The sequence below is a fragment of the Dipteris shenzhenensis genome, chromosome 32 (genome assembly GCF_047967505.1).
Source record: "Dipteris shenzhenensis isolate YYH24624 ecotype China chromosome 32, Dip_SZ_1.0, whole genome shotgun sequence".
Classification (NCBI taxonomy): Eukaryota; Viridiplantae; Streptophyta; class Polypodiopsida; order Gleicheniales; family Dipteridaceae; genus Dipteris; species Dipteris shenzhenensis.
The window spans coordinates 38,564,137-38,582,409 of NC_141627.1; the positions used below are offsets into that span (position 1 = coordinate 38,564,137).

The 18,273-nt window shown below is 43.0% G+C and overlaps 1 protein-coding gene across 1 annotated transcript in view; it reads right to left on the reverse strand.

Moving 5' to 3' along the window:
- Positions 1-18,273, reverse strand: part of LDA (limit dextrinase) — a 215,739-nt gene that overhangs the window by 32,886 nt on the left and 164,580 nt on the right. The window contains exons 25-27 of the mRNA XM_087370761.1: positions 14,424-14,512; positions 14,206-14,283; positions 1,911-2,049 (exon numbers count right to left, since the gene is read on the reverse strand). Of these exons, the coding sequence (XP_087226887.1) occupies positions 1,911-2,049; positions 14,206-14,283; positions 14,424-14,512 (306 nt within the window). The remainder of the gene's footprint in view (positions 1-1,910; positions 2,050-14,205; positions 14,284-14,423; positions 14,513-18,273) is intronic.

The following is an 18,273-nucleotide window of genomic DNA, read 5'->3' on the forward strand; positions in this document are numbered from 1 at the left end:
GATCAACGACTGTGAAAAGCTCATACAAAATCATGTGAAAAAGAAATGACGTTTTCTCTACCATCTAGAGAGTGGAAATTCCAGGAAGATGCTCTTGTGGTATATGTGAAAAACAAATCATGGTCCCACTCCCTCATAAAATACCCTCCCAGTGGCCATGATGATGTGAATGATGTCTTGACAGATAATTACAAAGTGACTAAAAGGCAAATGCTTGAGTCCCATCTATTGCCTCTATACATCTTGAGCACCATATCTGCCATGCCATAAGGTAAGCTACAATCTCCTAGGCTGAACCTACACAGGGAGAATGATGGTTGAACATGGTAATTGGTACTGCAAACAATATAGGAAGACATAAATCCCTGTCTGAATCTGCTCCCTCATAAACACCTGAAGTCTCAACTGTGTGAGCCAAAGTGATGGATCTCTATGTGATGTAGTAAGTACATCTCCTTATATTGCCAATCAGGTTTTCCATGCATTGCATGATTCCACAAGTTTTGGTTTAAATATAATGTAAAGTAGTTGGCTCAATAAGAAAGCAAGCTATTCCTTGCATTGAGACATTAGCCACTCTTGATGCTGCTTGAAAATCCATTAAGAACACACCAATTCATAGTGCACATAAAAACTAGCCGAACTAAGAGTCGACTTGACTTGGTGGTTGGAATCTCTTTTACGCTCTCTTTGCGGATTCATAGGATCAATTCATATACAATTAGCTAATCCATTTACTATAGTGCTTCAAAAACCTATAAGACTCCTTTATAGAATTCAATTTGAAAAGTTTAATGAGATCCTTCAATTTAAACCCCTTTTTTGATGAATGCATGTACTATCTTACATATTCCTTACTAAAAGATCTTTGAGCATTGCTTTTCATTCGATTTGAGAAAGGTATTTTATGATCCCGTGTGATCCTACTATCTACAATTTGATATAAGGGACATTGTGTCATTAGCAAGTTTGCAATCGGCAGGCCATCATACCTAGCCATTTTCTAGGACCTACAACTCCACTTGGTTGTAGAGCTCCACACCGCAAGCAACCCTATCGTTTCCAAGGTCCTACAAAGAACTTATGCTCTCACCTGAGGCTGGCCCAACAAATGTTTACTAAGAGAGCATTAAGAAGAAAAATGGGTTATGGGTCATGAAGAACTGGTAACAAGCTATAGGACAAGACTGCTCACCCATCATGAATATGCTAGAATATGCTGGGAAATGTTTTCAAATATGATAAGCACACCTTTGATAAGCGATGAGAGGCATCACGGTCAATAATTCTTTCAAGATAGACAATAAAGGTCTCCTTCCCCTTCATCTCCAAGTCTACGAAATTGGACCTCAAGCTTTGTGACATGGTTCTTACAACCCTTCACAGCGGGTGAGAGAAGAGCTTGACACATGTCCTTATACATACCAAAACACAAGATGCCATCCCACTATTTACTTAATGCCCTCGGACCACAATATTTCAATCACATTGGGAACCTCATAGTTTTTTAAAACAATGAGGCACATGCACTTCCATCCACATTGCATTATAGATCCATATATGGAAAGTACAAACAAAATGTTTTCCCAGTATTTGAAAAACAAAACTGTTTTATACTTAGTGTTTTATTCTTAAGTTGAAAGTGGTTGAGCATGCAAAGTTTCATTTGGCCTAAGATTGTGATAAATTGTTTATTGCTTCTAGGACACCTATCATGTTCAAGAAAATTATTGCATTGCAAAAAGATATTCCTCATCTACCACTGTTCTATGAGTGCTCTACCTCATCCTTCATCATGAATGAGCAAACAATATTCAAATTTATCAATAAGTACCTTAGCATACATTGCACCATATTTACACATGAAAGGTCGCATGACAAAAACAATTGGGAAGAATCAAAGACATTACTTGCACTTCTTGTGATGTAGTCAAGCGGAAGAGAGGGGAAGAAAACCGGATCCTGAGAAAAGATTTGAAGTTTTCCCTCGCCAAAAGGATGTCTGCCCTACACGGTTTCAGGGAGATGTTTGACAAAAGTCTGCGCATGCTGTAGATTTGCATACAATGGTCAAAATGAAGGATTAGTTACTGGACATTTTCTTTTTATTTTAAAGAAAAAATCTTGATCAAACTCACAAAAAGTCACTAGATCTGACATTTATGAACACAAAAAGAACATGAATAAGATTTTGTCTCAGTTTACACCCCATCACAAATCAGCGAGTGACTAGCTTCTATGCTTAATTTCGATTTTCATGTCCTCCTCAATATAGCATTTAAAACTACTTTCAAAGAATAGGTTCTACCTCAAAAGATTTTCTCTGGCTAGTTTGTAGTGCATAACACATTTCCCTTAAGGTTTTCTTTCAATAGCATGCAAGGTATGTCTAAATATATGCCGCACGCAAAAGAGTATGTGTGTGCACACGTGCACGCGGGAACTTGACTATCCTGCCTTCTTGTTATATAATGAGATCTTTTAATGTTTGTACTTGGATGTCCCTTTCTTTGGGACAGCTTTTTGTAATATAATGACAAATAGCTTTCACACAAAGAAAGTGTGTGTGCACGCACGCATACCGGGTTATTCTACTTTCTCCTTTGCAGATCTCACTGCAAAGCAAGCTTATCATCTTCTTCTACCACATCCATGAACTCATGAGCGGGGCCTTTCTATATGACATCTTGACAAACCACTTGCTTGATGGAAGACATCTTGACAAACCACTTGCTTGATGGAAGGTCTGTCTTAGCCATATTTGGAGCAATAAGCTCCCGCTTAGACAATGGCTTTTCTTTTGGTGGTATAGCATCCACTACCTGGGAGGGGTTTAAGAGAGTTCAGGAAACACTTCTTACCTCCTGACAAAGCATCCCGAGCTTGGGATCAATATAGGAACCTTCGTCAGAGAAATTTATCAGTGGCAGAATACACTGATAAGTTTCGAGAGAGTGTAATGAAGGTTGACGAACCCCTGCCTCAATCAATCCAAGTGAAAGATTTCATATTTGGATTGAATGATCGAATAAAAATGGAAATTCGGGCTAAGTACGCGAACACGTTAGATGATGCAATAGCCATAGCCCTGAACTATGAAGATGCCAAGGGCAGCAGGCCAAGTGGGTTTGCACAGGTTGGAACCCAGTATGGGTATCCGAAGAAATCTGGGTTTAAGAAGAAATGGACTAGTAGAGGGAGTGGTTCTCAGCCGAGTGGTCAAGCCAAGTAGGCGAAACCAGCTGAAACTCCTAAACCAAGTACCACCATTGGAGTGAAAAGGAAAGTAACCCCAATGGCAGCCCGGGCTTGGTCTAAGTCTCCCTTAAACCCAGAACAAAGGGAAAAAGCGAGGAGAGAAGGCTTATGTTTTGGTTGCCTTCAGCCTCATCAGTGGAAGGATTGTCCACGTAACAAAGATCGTCGGATGGCTGAGATGGTGATCTCAGAGTGCGACGTGGAGATGGAGGGAAGTCCCAGAGCGGAAGAGATGCAGATTCAGCTAGGGGGATCTTCTCAGAGGTTAGTACCTTGTTTGTTATGTGTGTCTGTTGCTAAGCTAGTGACGAGTGCAACTGATAACATCCTATCTAAGCCCGCAGCAACGGGGTATACAGCCTTTAATGAAAGGGCAAGTGGCCAATCATGATGTCATTGTGTTGTTTGACTCGGCGTCAACTCACAATGTGATTAACTCCAAGCTCGTGAAGAGGCTGAAATTAAAAACAAGTCCATCTGACTATGCGTGTACAGTCAGGATGGCAGATGGAAGTTCAATGGGACCAAAGGGTTACCCAGTTGGAGCTTCGGATTCAGGACTATGCTGAGAAGCTTGATTTTGAAATGACCAAGCTTGCTCATGCAGATATAGCCCTGGGTATGGCGTGGCATTCTAGGAAGAATCCAGCCATTGATTGGAAAAAGCACGTACATCAATTCAAGATGAATGATGTGCTTTATGTCTTGCGAGGTGAGAAAGATATACCTCAGGGACCGTTGGTTTCCGTGATGGAAATCCGAAAAGCTCAAGAAGAGTTTTTATTCCTTTGCACAGCATCGGTAGAGCCGGTTGATGATTCTTCGGCTAGCACTGATGTTACGCAAAGTGGTGAGATGGCCAAGCTGGCTAATCTTATAACAGAGGAGTTCTCTGAATGTTTTAGGGATGAACTACCTTATGGGTTACCTCCAGAGCGGAAAGTTCAGCATAAGATTGAACTGATCCCGGGGGCAGAACCTGTAAATAGACCTCCCTATAGAATGAGTTTTACTGAGGAGGCGGAGGTGCGTAGACAACTGGAAGAATACCTCAAGTTGGGGCAGATTCAGCCAAGTTTCTCACCTCTGTATAGATTGCAGAGCATTGAATAATATCACTGTTAAGCACAGGTATCCGATGGCTCGGATTGATGATTTGCTAGATGCATTACATGGAGCCGTGATTTTTAGTAAAATAGATCTTAAGTGTGGCTACCATCAGATCCAGATTAGAGCCGAGGATGTGCATAAAACCGCTTTCAGAAGCAGGTTTGGTCATTATGAGTTTTTGGTAATGTCCTTCGGACTTACCAATGCTCCAGCGACATTCATCATGCTTATGAACGATTTACTACGTCCGTATATCGGAAAGTTCGTAGTATATTTTATTGACGATATCCTGATATTCAGTAAAAGTATTACTGAGCATCATGAACACTTAAGAGTAGTGTTCAGTACTTTGAGGAAAGCCAGTCTTTATGTAAATAAAAAGAAAACTATACTGTGTATGGTTAGGCTTGAATATTTAGGATTCATAATTACTCCAGAGGGGGTAGAAATGGATCCAAAGAAAGTGGCTGCGATACTAACTTGGCCAATCCCTCAGAGTCTGACCGCGTTGCGATCATTCTTGGGATTTGTCCAGTTTTATAGAAGGCATATCAAAGGATATTCCGAAATAGTATCGCCATTGACTGATCTGACCTCAGATAAAGTACCTTTTATATGGGGACAGAATCAACAAGAAAGTTTTAACACCATAAAACAAGCTGTGGTCACGGGACCGGTGTTAAAAATAGTTGATCCCCGAAAACCGTTGTTCCTGGAAACCGATGCAAGTGGCATTGCGGTAGGAGCAGTTCTCCTTCAAGAGGGAAGGCCAGTAGCCTTTGAAAGCAAGAAGCTTTCTCCTTCTCAAAGGAATTGGCCAACTCATGAATTAGAGTTGTATGCAGTTATCCATGCTTTGAAAACATGGAGGCGTTATTTGTATGGTTCAGAGTTTTATGTGGATGTGGATCATGATACTCTGAAACATTTTAGTAAACAGCCTGACTTGAGGGGCCGCCAAGCTAGGTGGGCAGAGCTCATGCAGGAGTTTAATTTAACGATTCGGTACCGAAGAGGAAAAGACAATAAGGTTGCTGATGCGTTGTCTCGCATTATGCACCACCTGAGTTTCACGGTATTAGAGAGTGCTCTAATGACCGAGATTAGAGAAACTCAAAAAGTGGACGAGTTTGTCCAGAGCTTATGGCCTAAGGCTCATGTGTTAAAACCCGGGGAAAATGAAAAGGATGACCTGGCATCCAGAAAAGGCCAAACTTATGCAAGATATACCATAAGGGATGGTATGCTAGAAAGAAATGGCAAGGTTGTAGTACCTAGTCAGAATGATCTCAGGCAGAGAGTCATCCGACAGTGCCATGATAGCCCGTGTGCGGGACATCCAGGGATCGAGAAGACGTATGATCTCGTGAAGCGAGATTTCTTTTGGCCAAAGATGAAAAAGCATATTCATGAATATGTGACACGGTGTTTCTCGTGTCAGGTAAGCAAGGCCGAGCGGGTGAAGCCACCCGGACTTTTACAGCCCTTGGAAATACCACTGAGTAAGTGGGAGAGCATTTCCATGGACTTTATTGTAGGGCTGCCTACGACCCAAGGAGGGTATGATTCTATCCTTGTGGTGGTTGATCGTCTAACCAAGATGGCTCACTTCATTCCGACTAGAGAGTCTGTTAGTGCCCCGCAAGTGGCGGATTTGTTCATTAGACATATATTTCGTCTGCATGGATTGCCTAGATCCATAGTGTCAGACAGAGATGTCAGATTTACCGGTCATTTTTGGATAGCGGTATTTGAGACACTAAGGACTGAGTTGGGAATGAGTAGTGGGGATCATCCTGAGACGGATGGTCAGACGGAGAGAGTCAACCAGACTTTAGAGAATATGCTGAGAGCATATGTGTCATTGAGGCAACATACATGGGACAAGTGGTTGCCATTGTTGGAGTTTGCCTACAATGATAGGAAACATTCATCTACCGGGTTCAGTCCGTTTGAGCTGAACTATGGTTATAGACAAGCGAATCCAACTATAGTTGCAGTACCTCAGAAAGTGCCTAGTGCCACGAATTTTGTAGTTCAGATGCGGGAGATGCTAGCACTTGCGAGAGCTAATATCCGCCAGGCTATGAATAGAGCCAAGGTGTATGCGGATGAAAACCGGTCTATAAGAGTATTTAAGGAAGGAGAAAAAGTTTTTCTCAGAGTTCCTTCGCACTCGAAGTCGTTGACTTCAGGAGAGTGTGCTAAGTTATCACCTCGATACTGTGGGCCGTGGTTAATTCAAAAGAGAATAGGCAAGGTAGCCTATAAATTAGAATTGCCACAGGGGTGTAAGGTGCACCCGGTTTTTCATGTTTCGCGCTTAAAGAAATTTTTACATACAGCTGACTCACTAATCGAAGGTGTGGTTTTGTTTCAGGAGATAGAGGATATTGCGAGGCGCAAACCAACAAGAATCCTGGACCGAGGAACAATGCAAATACGAAATCAGAAGATACCCATGGTGTTGGTTGCATGGCATGGTCAGCCTCTATCCGAAGCTACCTGGGAATCCGTATACCAGTTGCGGAGAGTGTTCCCAGATTTTATCATCGAGGACGCTGATGTCTAAAGAGGGAAGGAATGTTACGCTCTAGCCGAGGTAGCATGACCTCGTAAGAATCAGTCGACATTTCCCTTAAAGGATCTAGCTTTGTAATATATTTGTTTGCGCTTCATGTAGATGATCAGGAGGGAATTAATGTCAAGGTCCTAGGTAAGGGTTGATAGCACCAGACTAGGTAGATCTAAGGCTAAGGGCCTAATGCAAAGATTGTGCCTAGGGGCAAAGGATTTAATGCATCCCAAGAGAGGGGTGAAATGTTGCATTAGGAAGGCCCTATATGGATGACATGTGGCATCTAGATCTATCTAGGGAGATGGGGCTTGTTGAGGCTAGAGGGAGAAGAGAAGGATTGGCACGTATGGTTTTGTGATCGAAAATTCTCTGTCTGCTCGTTAGCTTCAGCAGGATTTGGCTGGGAGTATATTCATGGTGATGCTCCCGTGATCTGCAGTAGGAATAGATAGTTGTAGATCTGTAACACTCTTTTTGCCAAAAAAAAAAATCTTAGAACATGCATCTGCAGTGGAAGGTCTAGAGGCAAACTAAAGGCACAAAACAGTACTTTGAAGCTACAACTCAAATTTTCGAGGCGGACTACATGAGAAAGCTTGCTGGGGTTTCCACTTCATACCACTTTCTTGTTGTGCTGGTTATCTCAGAGCCTCACTTGACAGGCCTGTCTGCCAGCATCAGGATTCCGGATGCCTTGTATATGAGGAGGACCTTACAAAGGCAGCCTTGCAGATATGGGTTTCTCATGTCCAGGGTGGGTAGCCTCCCATCTCCATCACATGTAGCTGCTGCCCTTTCTGGTATTAGCAACTTTTACCACTCGGTTGCTAGTACGAGGAAACGTAAGATTGGTATTCGCTAGCAGTTGGCAGCTTTGCAGAACGAAGAACAAAAACGGCCTTCAAATGCTTGGATTCAGGAGCGCCTTGCTGCAGCAAGGGCTCATCAGCAAACATTGCTTGATCAGAGAGCAGAGTATGCCTTTCATACACGGGAGTCCTTCTAGATACAGATGGGTGGCTGAGTCAATAAACACTTTTTCTCTACTCTTGGCCCTAGGCATAGTAGAGAGAATGTATCCCAGCTTATTGACTCACACTGGGTTTTACAGACAGATCCAAATGATGTCATGCGTATAGCTTCAGATTTCTATGCCGCCCTTCTTACTGCAGATCCTGACACACAGGATAGAAAGGATGCTAGACAGGTTATTTGGCAGAGCATCCCTAAGTTGGTTAAACCCGATATGCATGTTTTGCTTGATGCACCTTTCACAACTACAGAGTTCAAGATTGCACTTTCAGCCCTTGGCAAGTGCCCAGGTTCGGATGGCCTCACCCCTTCTTTCTTCATTGCATTTTGGGATATGATTGGAGACTATTTTATATCAGCCCTGCAGAGCATTTGGAACTCTAGCGAGATGCCCAGGTCGCTCACAGAGGGTCTCATCCACCTTATCCTGAAAGGGGGTTGTAAAATTTTAGTGTCCCAGTGGAGGCCTATCACACTTTTGGAGACATGTTACAAGATTCTAGCCAAGGCAATCAGCCTTCAATTGCAGTCCCTTCTCCTAGATCTTATTCATGACACTCAAACGGGATTTGTGCATGGCAGAAGCATTTTTTATAACATCTTCTCCTTTTGGGAAGCTTCAGAGTGAGCCATGCAGAGCGGCCAGAATTTAGCCATTCTACTCTTGGATTTTGAGAAAGCTTATGACAGAGTAGATTGGGGTTTTTTGGAGGGCACCCTTCTACGTTTTAGCTTTACAGATGCTTGGATCAGAGGTGTTTCCTCTTTGTATAGATCAGCCCACAGTCAAGTGCTTATTGGTGGGCTAAGGGGTGAAAGATTTCAGGTTTCCAGATCAATCCGTCAGGGATGCCCCCTTGCTCCTTTTCTTTTTTTGTTTCTTTTGGCTTTCTATCCATGGTAGGATTGCAGTGAACCTTTGGAGATCCAGATTCGGAGCCGACCCTACTTGCCCTCGTTGCCTCTCTGCTTTAGAGACGATTCAGCATTGCTTATGGGATTGCCGACAGGCAAGGATGATTTGGATGGGGGTAGCCAGGATTTTCAGTCACTTTGTCCACTCCCCATTCTTTATGACTTGCTGCTCAGTGGCTTGGCTTTCTCTTACTGGGCCTCACGTCTTTTATGAGAGACGTGACTCTTTTTGGGCTATTTCGATTCGACGTCATCAAGTTGAGTCATGTTCTTTGGATGTGGTACCACACCTTCCTTTTGCAGCAGTATATGCCTCTATGGATACCTCTTGGGAGATACTGGCGAGCATAGCAGCCTGGCATATCTGGAGAGCCAGATGCATAGAGGCATTGGAGGGAATTCAGGTTCATCCCTCGCACACATTGGCTAGTATCTGGACAGACATCATACATACTTTGATGGCTGTATGGACGAGCATCCAGGGACACTCCCGTGTAGCCTCAGCTAGAAGGGCTTCTTTCTTCAGGGAATGGAAGGATTCTCCTTTCTTCTATGAGACTCTTACACGGTTGAGGTGGCACTTTCAGCCTCAGCCTTGGTTGTTTTCCACCTCATTTTGAGGCGGTTTATTTATCCTCATGGATACATGATGTATTCCACTTTGAGCTTGCTCTCACGGGTTTTTTCTCTTACTTAACAGAAGTCTCTTTCTTGAAAAAAAAAATCCTTCAGAGGGAAACCAGTCATGATTCCCCTGATAGGGCCATGAAAATTCACAGCAGGAAGCCTGGATGAAGACTGAAAAGCAGGGGGGGGAAAGCTTGACAAGCTTTAAGATTATCCAAAATCAAAGTGATTTTGGAGCTTTTGGAAGCCTGCTTTCCAAAAAAACAAAGAGCCTAGACCACCATAGATACCATGTTGAAATTTTGGTACAGCCATAAGGTACTGATCCGTGAATTAAGTGCTGCCCCTCTCTATCATCAAGAAGCGATTGCAAATATGAGAACCAGGCCCTCAAGGCCAGCAAACCTTTGGCAAGTGAATCGAAGCAGATCGGGTAGCTATTTGGACTTTTGTTGGACAGCAAATTGTTCCTGCAACCTTCGTCAAAGCTACAGTAGAGATTCAGACCTGTTTGCTCTCTCACTCTCTCTCTCTCTCTCTCTCTCTCTCTCTCTCTCCTCCAACTCCCCCTCAACTCCTCAACATCCATCAAGGCTCGATACTCTACAGTTGCAGCCATGACACCCTCTCCATATGCACGGAATTACCAAGAAGAAGGCTCAAAACGACCCATCCTCACGCAACAGGATCAGAATTTTTATCTGCAGCAGGCACTGAGAGAGCTACGATTGGAGCTGGCAAAAGTAAAGGCCCAACTTCACATTCTGGAAGGGCCTGGTAAGCAGGCAATGATTGATGAGGCTGTAAAATCTTGTAAGGATTTCCCCCCTACCCCACAGCTAGTCTCTACAGTCAAAGATCTTGTTCACACTGAAGTACAAACTGCTAAGAAGGAAGTGATTGTGGAAGTGGACAACAAAGCAAGTAAGTCTGATATTCAAGCAAAGATTAAAGAACACAAAGCTAGATGTGATAATGCGCTGAAGATTAGAATAAGGGGACTCCAAGAAGATTGGTACGAAGAGGAGGACACATATAGCGAAATATTGACAAAGATCAAAGCAAGCTTGCCCAACATCGAATGGGTGATGATATAGAGGTCATGCAATCCTTACTCTGAAGTCAAAAGATATGTGGCTCAAGCTTCTTCGACAATCTTACAAGTTGAAGGGCACCAAAGTATGGATAGCAGAGGAGCTTACACAAGCTCAACTCAAGATTAAGGCAACTGAATTAGCTAAAGTAAGGGCCGCCAGAAAGGATTGAAAATGGTCAGTCTACCGTGAAGGCGTAGCACTAATCACAGAGTTTAAATCAAAACCAAAAGACTCTCAGTCTTAAACTGATGTATGGCTGTTTACTCTTCCAAATTATCATGTAGGTACTCTAAATAATATGGGTTGCTTTTTGCACTCCATGGGAGCTGCCATGTGCCCTCCCTAAAGCAGATGTACTAGAAGGTTTCTTGTTGTCCCATAGACCTTTTGGTCTCTAGTGGATGTTAATAGACTTTCTTTCTTTCTTTCTCTCCCCCGCGCCATGCTGCTCCCTCCCCTCACCTGGCCATGCTGCCCCCCCACGCCGCGTTGCTCCGGCTTCCTGTCATGCTCCCGCTCCCTTCCATGCTAGCTTTGCCTAGCTCCACCCTGCCCGCTCACGTCTGCTCTGCCGCTACTCCCTCCCCGCGTTGCTACTTGCTCACCCCCCCGTGCTGTCATCTGCTCATCTCCCGCTCCCCACGTTTGCTGCACCACATCTGCTACTTGATGCCCCCCCCCCCCCCCTCTGATGCTTGTTGGTTGCTTGCCGGCTCTTGGCACGGGAGCTACAAGTTGTGCCTTGCCCACCCAAAGCACCACAGGAGTGTCACCGGAGCACTCCACCAGTACAGGAGCCCTCCAAACTATCGCAGGACCCCTCTCCTCTGACACGCAATAGAGACGCCTGCTGCCGGTGCCAAGGGCACGTGTGTGATCCCTGAGGCTTCATAGCAGCCCCACGGGCTGTTCAGCTGTGCCACAAGGGGTCCCAAGGCCCATAGCAGTTGTTCGCTGCTTGTGAAGCAGCCTTGGGCTCCAAAGCACCAAGGCTGAGCTTGGTGGCCAGCCTCCTCAAGACCTCAAGGCCCACTTACCGGCTCCTCAGCCCTCGCAATCTACACCGAACCTGTACCTGCTAGAAGACTATCAGATCAAGAAAGGCTGCCATTATGGGGACAAAAGAGAGCTCACCCGACCAGAAAACAAGGGGTGATAAGGACCGGAAGTATAGCCTCATCTGGACGAAGGCAGGGAAAATAGAAGACCCGAGCGCCAAGGCTTGCATATCAACACTCAAGGAAATATGTAAGATGCAAGACACATAAATTGAATGCCTACGCAAGAAGCTGAGAGAGACTAGAAAAGATGAGCTCTCAAACCTCCGAGCCCAAATGCAAAATGAAATGAAGAAATGGCAAGAGGGGGTGCAAACCAAATGGACATGTGAAAAAGGTAAAATGCTGCAGGACATGACTCATGTTCTAGATTTAAAAACCAGTAATTTGACCTCAAAAATTGAGACATTGGGAGCCCATGTTGCTGCCCTTCAAGATGAGAATGACACACTGAAGGCAAGTGCACATTGGGAAGAAGGGCAGTTTCAGCCACCTTTTAACAAGGAGCTGAGCACCATTACAGAACAAATGCAACAGCTTAAAAATGCAAAGGGGACATCACAAGAAGGGTGCAAAATGATTGATTTGCTGAAATCAGAGAATGAACAACTCAAAAAGGAAATGGCAGCTTTGCAAACAACAGTAGAAGGGAAACATGCTCAGTTCACACAACAAATCACGAAGGGTAAAGCAGATATGCTGGCATGGAAAGATGTACTAAAGAAAGGCACAACACCAAAGAAAAGGGAGCTCATTTCTGAAACAACTGAGGAAGAAAAACGATGGGGCAACAAGATTTACAATGTGCTGGTCAGAGGCCTAATAGTAGGTGATAGTCCCATGTCAGATGCCAAAATCCTCTTTGACAAGATGGGAGTAAACCTCAATTGTGAATCAGCCTGGAGAGTGGGTAAAACAGATGCACCGACGAGGCCTTTGGTTGTAAAGTTACGAACAGCCACAGATAGATCCACGCTTATGAGTACACGGGCAGCACTGAAGGGGACCAATATCTTTCTAGATGAAGATCTCACACTCCTACAGCAGGAGCATAGAAGGGAAGGAATGGTACAGGTGATAGCTGCAAGACAAGAGGGGAAATGGGCAGTTTACAGAGATGGTAGGGTGATCATTCAAGAGAGGGCACAAAAAGAAGCATGAGATGCAGGAGAAGGGGACAGCACATGACGTTGTCTGAACGATGGGACAAGTATGCAAAACAAATTGAGGATGGCAGTGTGGAATTGTAATGGCACCCTATGGTCCGACCCAAGGGTGTTCTTGGAGACATACCATAATAGAGATGTGATCTTTTACACCGAGACACATGAGAGCCCAGAGAGAGGGCTACCCACAGTGATACGATACACATGCGAGTCTGCCCACAGGAGGGAGCTGAGGAGGGATAGTGGGGTACGAGGATCCGAAGGTGTGGCTATTCTCTTCAGATCACATCTCAGGCCACTCCTCTCTATGATACAAAGGGAGGAGCATGCAAGGCACATGTGGATTCGTGTCCAGTTACCAAACACACAGCCGACCTTCATTGATGTATGTTACTTTCTCCCAGACACATCATCTTATGCGCAAGAGGTCACCACTAACGGGCATAGTCCATATGAGACTAGTCATGATGATATCACAGAGTTCTCCCGACACGGGGACACTCTCCTCCTTGGCAACTTCAATGCACGTACAAGGAACAAACACGTGGGCCTATTGGATTTCGATGAGGATTCCCTCATAGTACCGGAGATGGATGCAACAGAGCTAGGGACCATGAGGCAATCGGCAGATGTAGATGCACCACTGATGACATATGGGAGACATTTACTAGAGCTACTTGCTAGGAATAGTATGAAGCTTTCTAGGGGAGCTTTGGGCCATCTTGGTCCACATTTTGTAAAAGCATTAAATGTAGCGTTGTTTTGTGTTGATTTTGCAACTCAAGCTAGGTTCTACAAAATTGTGTGGAGGCAAGATGTGTTGACCGGCTGAAGGGTTTGAATCTCACACACCTATGGAGTTTTTGCATAACCTAAGGAATTTTAACATAGCACTGGTATAGAACATTCCGATGGCTTACTCCATAAATATGACTTATTTTAAAATGTTCCCTCATAATGATTGCTTACTCCACAAATATAACTTATTTTAAAAGTTCATAAATGACCTTCTATATTTTAGTTTACATGAGGCACTTCACTCATGATGGCAAATTTGATATATTATCGCATACGATGCTTTGTTTTTTATAGCCACACACATGTTGCCGCACAGCAGAAAACACCCTTTGTTAAACATATTTTAGTAACCAAGGACCATTGGCATTTCAAGAATAGCTGCCTAGGATGATGAATATCATTCCAGAATTCCAAAGATGTCGAATGACTTTCCCTCGTAATTATTGATTACTCCATACACAGCTTATTTCAATATACTTGTAACCATTTTTCCTATACAATGGTTTGACAAGAGAGTCGAGACAACAACGTAGGCAAGGTAGGATATGAAGGAAAGAAGACCTTACATGTCCCATTTGCTTCCATTTTTCTCCTTTGGTGGTAATCCAACACCCCAATTGTTAGATTCATATGAGAAATCCAACCTGACATAAATAATGAGAAGGAAATCAAAATCTGATCTGACAAGGTACCGACTGCCGTTTCATTTCCTTGGTGATATTATCAATTGGAACCTATCAACATTACTCAACGGATGTATTGAATAAATCAAACACAAATTCACCTATTGAACCAATCCCCTGAATTGTAAGAGTCTCGATCCAAGGACTTGGAACGCAATAAATCATCACCAGCATGAAAAAATGGTATTCCCTGTAGGACACCAATGAAAAATGTTACTTGAACTTGATATATTTTTCTTCACATAAAGAACAATTCTTAAGGGGTCAACAAGTCAATCAACGAGTTTTAAGACATAAATCTAACAACAAAGAGAAACACAGGCAAATCATGGTTCTAGGATGCTGTGCATGTTGATGACTAAAAATTGTGATTCCACACCCTCATATGTACAATCCATTGAATCAATACAAGCATCCTAGAAAGGCAACACACTCTAATCAAACAAGGTGAAAATTGACTATGGCCCTACTAAGGTGAAAATGTCATATAAAAAGGGGGCATTTGAACCTTTGAGAGAGAGGTAGAAAATGCTAGGGACACCTCTAAACACCCCTTGACTTTTAACAAGAATACACAATGCAACATAAATCCATAGACCCCTAGCAGGGTCAGAATAAGAAAGCTCCCTAATCTCTAATAACATGGGTTAAGATTAATCTTAATGTTTCATTCCTTGAATACCACATGTCTTCCTTGACAAGCCACAAAGTCCAGTATAGCAATAGAAATTCCTCCAGTAAAATAGTTCTTAGTCTCTCTCGCATGAGAAGACAGCTGTAAATGAATCCATAGAATTTAACTCTCTCGTACTTGTAATCAGATTTAAAACTAGCACTACCTTGAACTACACTCATCAAAACTTTGGACTATTGAAAGCGAGTTAATGATGATCCATCACTCATCTCACCTCAAGCTTGCAATGTAGTTAACCCCAAGGATAGGTTAGGGCTGGTCCCATCAAGGTCTCGCTTCGTGGTCATCTATCACTATGTGAATTTTCCACTTAGGTGTTCTATCTGAAGGGGATAACCAAGTGAGGTCCTAACACTAGTATTGTTGCCTCAATTCAAACCAATTTGCTGCATCATTATTACTATTTTCTTGTGTAACCATGCCATTGGTGTAGTTTCGGCTAAGACGCGAATGATCTTATCACATTTGGTTAGAGACCATTAAACTCTGTGAACCTATGGAATAATATCTAGGTAGCTGCCATCCACCATAAAAAGAACACAAAGGTTTCTCAAGTATGGTATTGTCATATTTTCTTTCCTTTAACGATTGTAGATGGTCTATCGGTTATTTTAATTTTCTTGCAAGGACGATCAAAGTTGTAAAACGAGATCTTTGTGTCTCACTCTTAAGACAACTCTTTGCAGAGGAAAGGGAAAAACCATTTCTCTGCTTGTTTAGTATCTACAGGTATAAAACTTTATCGTGATCACCACAATGTAAGAGGAATAAGTTCTTACTTGACCCCCCGTTCCCCCACTCTTTCTCCCCATGAGTCATCTCTTGGTTGTGTCCTAATCCTATCTACTCTTCTTGGATCTCAGATGTTATAGCTCTCGCTTTAAATGCCATCAAGGTCATGTCCTCTTTTTCAATCTTGCCACTGCATATCTTATGACCTTCTCATCACATATCCTGAGCTTCATTTGTCACTTCATTCATGCCCAACCAGCTGCATTCGTCAATTCCACACACATCTTTTATCTGTACCTCACCACACCTGACCATACTCTTGACTCAACCACTTACTGTGGTTAGGGGAAAAAACCTTAGAAGCCCCAATCAACTAATACATTGGCCATTGCCTTAAATATTACAATATTTTCAACAACCCAATGTCCCGATGTACAAGAAATGACCTCAATAAACAAATGGAAGTAAGTCCAAATCTTTACAGAAAGCTTCAAACTTTTCTGTGGAGAGGGCCTTGGTGAAAATATCGACAACCTTATGATGTATAGGACAATTGATGAAAGTGATCTCTCTTGCATGTAACTTCGCTCTTGCATAATGATAATGGATCTCAATGTGTTTCGTGGACACATGAAAACACAAGATTCCACACCACCGTAGTGGCTCTCTGACAGTCAGTGAGTATAGGAGTGGATGGCTACAAACCATCAGAAAGGCCATACACATTTAACTGTAGTTGTGAAAGCTGCCCTATACTCAGCTTCACAAGATGAAGGTGCCACAGTGGATTGTTTCTTGCTCAACCAAGAAATGCATGAACTGACCATAAAGAAACAATTTCCATTGGTGGAGCGTCTAGTGTTATAATCACCAGACCAATCTGAAACATTGAAAGCAAGCAAGTTGGAGTCACCCCCTAGGCATAGAACAGACCAAGAGACTTAGTGCCCTGCATATACAACACACTTTATATCACACCAATGCTGTGTCTTTTGCTCAACTAGGATACATTGAAGCGAATATCTAGACTGATATTGCAGGGATAAATAAGGCATCCAATAGCCTGATTGTATACAACAACATCAAAAAATTCACCTGCATCATGCATGGATAGACTCAACCTTGGCTCCATGAGAGTTGAAATAGGCTTGCAGTCCTAAAATTGAACCTCTGCAACGTCTCTCAATGTATTTTGACGATTTGAGCACAATGTCTTCATCTGTTTGCATAAACTGAATGCCCAAATAATAGTGTACCAAACCCAAATCAAATGTCTCGAATGAAGCTTCAAGATTTTTTTGAATTCTGTTCACTTGTGCCTGTGAGCAGCATATCATCCACAAATAGGATGATAATAAGTAAATCCTTTTTGTCTTTCTTGAGTAGTCTCAATTGGACTATTTTGTAGACCCTGATTGGTCAAAAATGTAAAAATTTCCTCATATAACCAAGCCCATGGGGCTTGTTGCAACCCATAATGTACCAAATCGAGTCTGCATACTGTATGTTCCTTACCAGGCATCTTAACACCAACAGGCTGACTCACATACTCTTCTTCCTGCATGTCTCCATTGAGAAAGGTTACTTTTAATGTACTTTCCAGCAAAATGAGCAGCTAATGAAACAACACAACTGATGGTAGTCATCTTGGAAGTGGGGGCAAAGATTTGATCATAATCCCCTTCTGCTAAGAATAGCCCCTAGCAACCAATCTTGCCTTGTACGTGCCAATGGTACCATTAGATCTTCTTTTAATCTTGTACACCAGTTCCCACTTTGTCCCAAGAGCTTTCTTCCCTATGGAAAAATCGACCAGTTCCCATGTACTATTCTTCATGATAGAATCCAATTCTACCTGCATGGCCCTCAACCAACGATCACCATCTTGAGCATCCTCAAAACTGCTCAGTTCTTGTGTATCATACAGTGATGAACTCATCCAAGCTGAATTGACAAGTTTGCTCACCTGTCCAATCTTGAACCAGCCCTGTCCTACTGGAGAGAGGAGCTGAAATTTCGCTATGCATCAGCATGTGCACGCTGAATATTCTAATTTTCTACCGGCTGCTCTGAATAGACTGATCTGATTTTTCTGCAAAAATCTTGGAGTGGAATATGAGATAGAAGGAACCTCTTAGCAGACGAAGTAATGAGTGACAAAGCTTGGGCGTCTTTGACATCCCATCTCCTTTGGTCTTAGTAGAAGCAACAGGTGCAATGGGTACAACAAGCCTCATTGGGGGCTTACATCCTTGCTGAGATGTACCAGGAGCAATGGCTGCATCTCTTGGACGGGCATCTTCACTTGTAACAAAACCCCTTCGACTCTTTGCAGCCAAAAGATTCTTTACCATAAAGATCTAGAAGGAATAATTTATCCAGACCGAAACTCCAAAAACATCTGATTCTGACTTTGCACAAAAAGTCCCAAAATTCACGTGCTGTGAATTATACTGCATCAACAAAGAGAACACTGTTCCACAAGCCAATACTTAGCTAGGCAAATGCAGATTGAATATATCAGT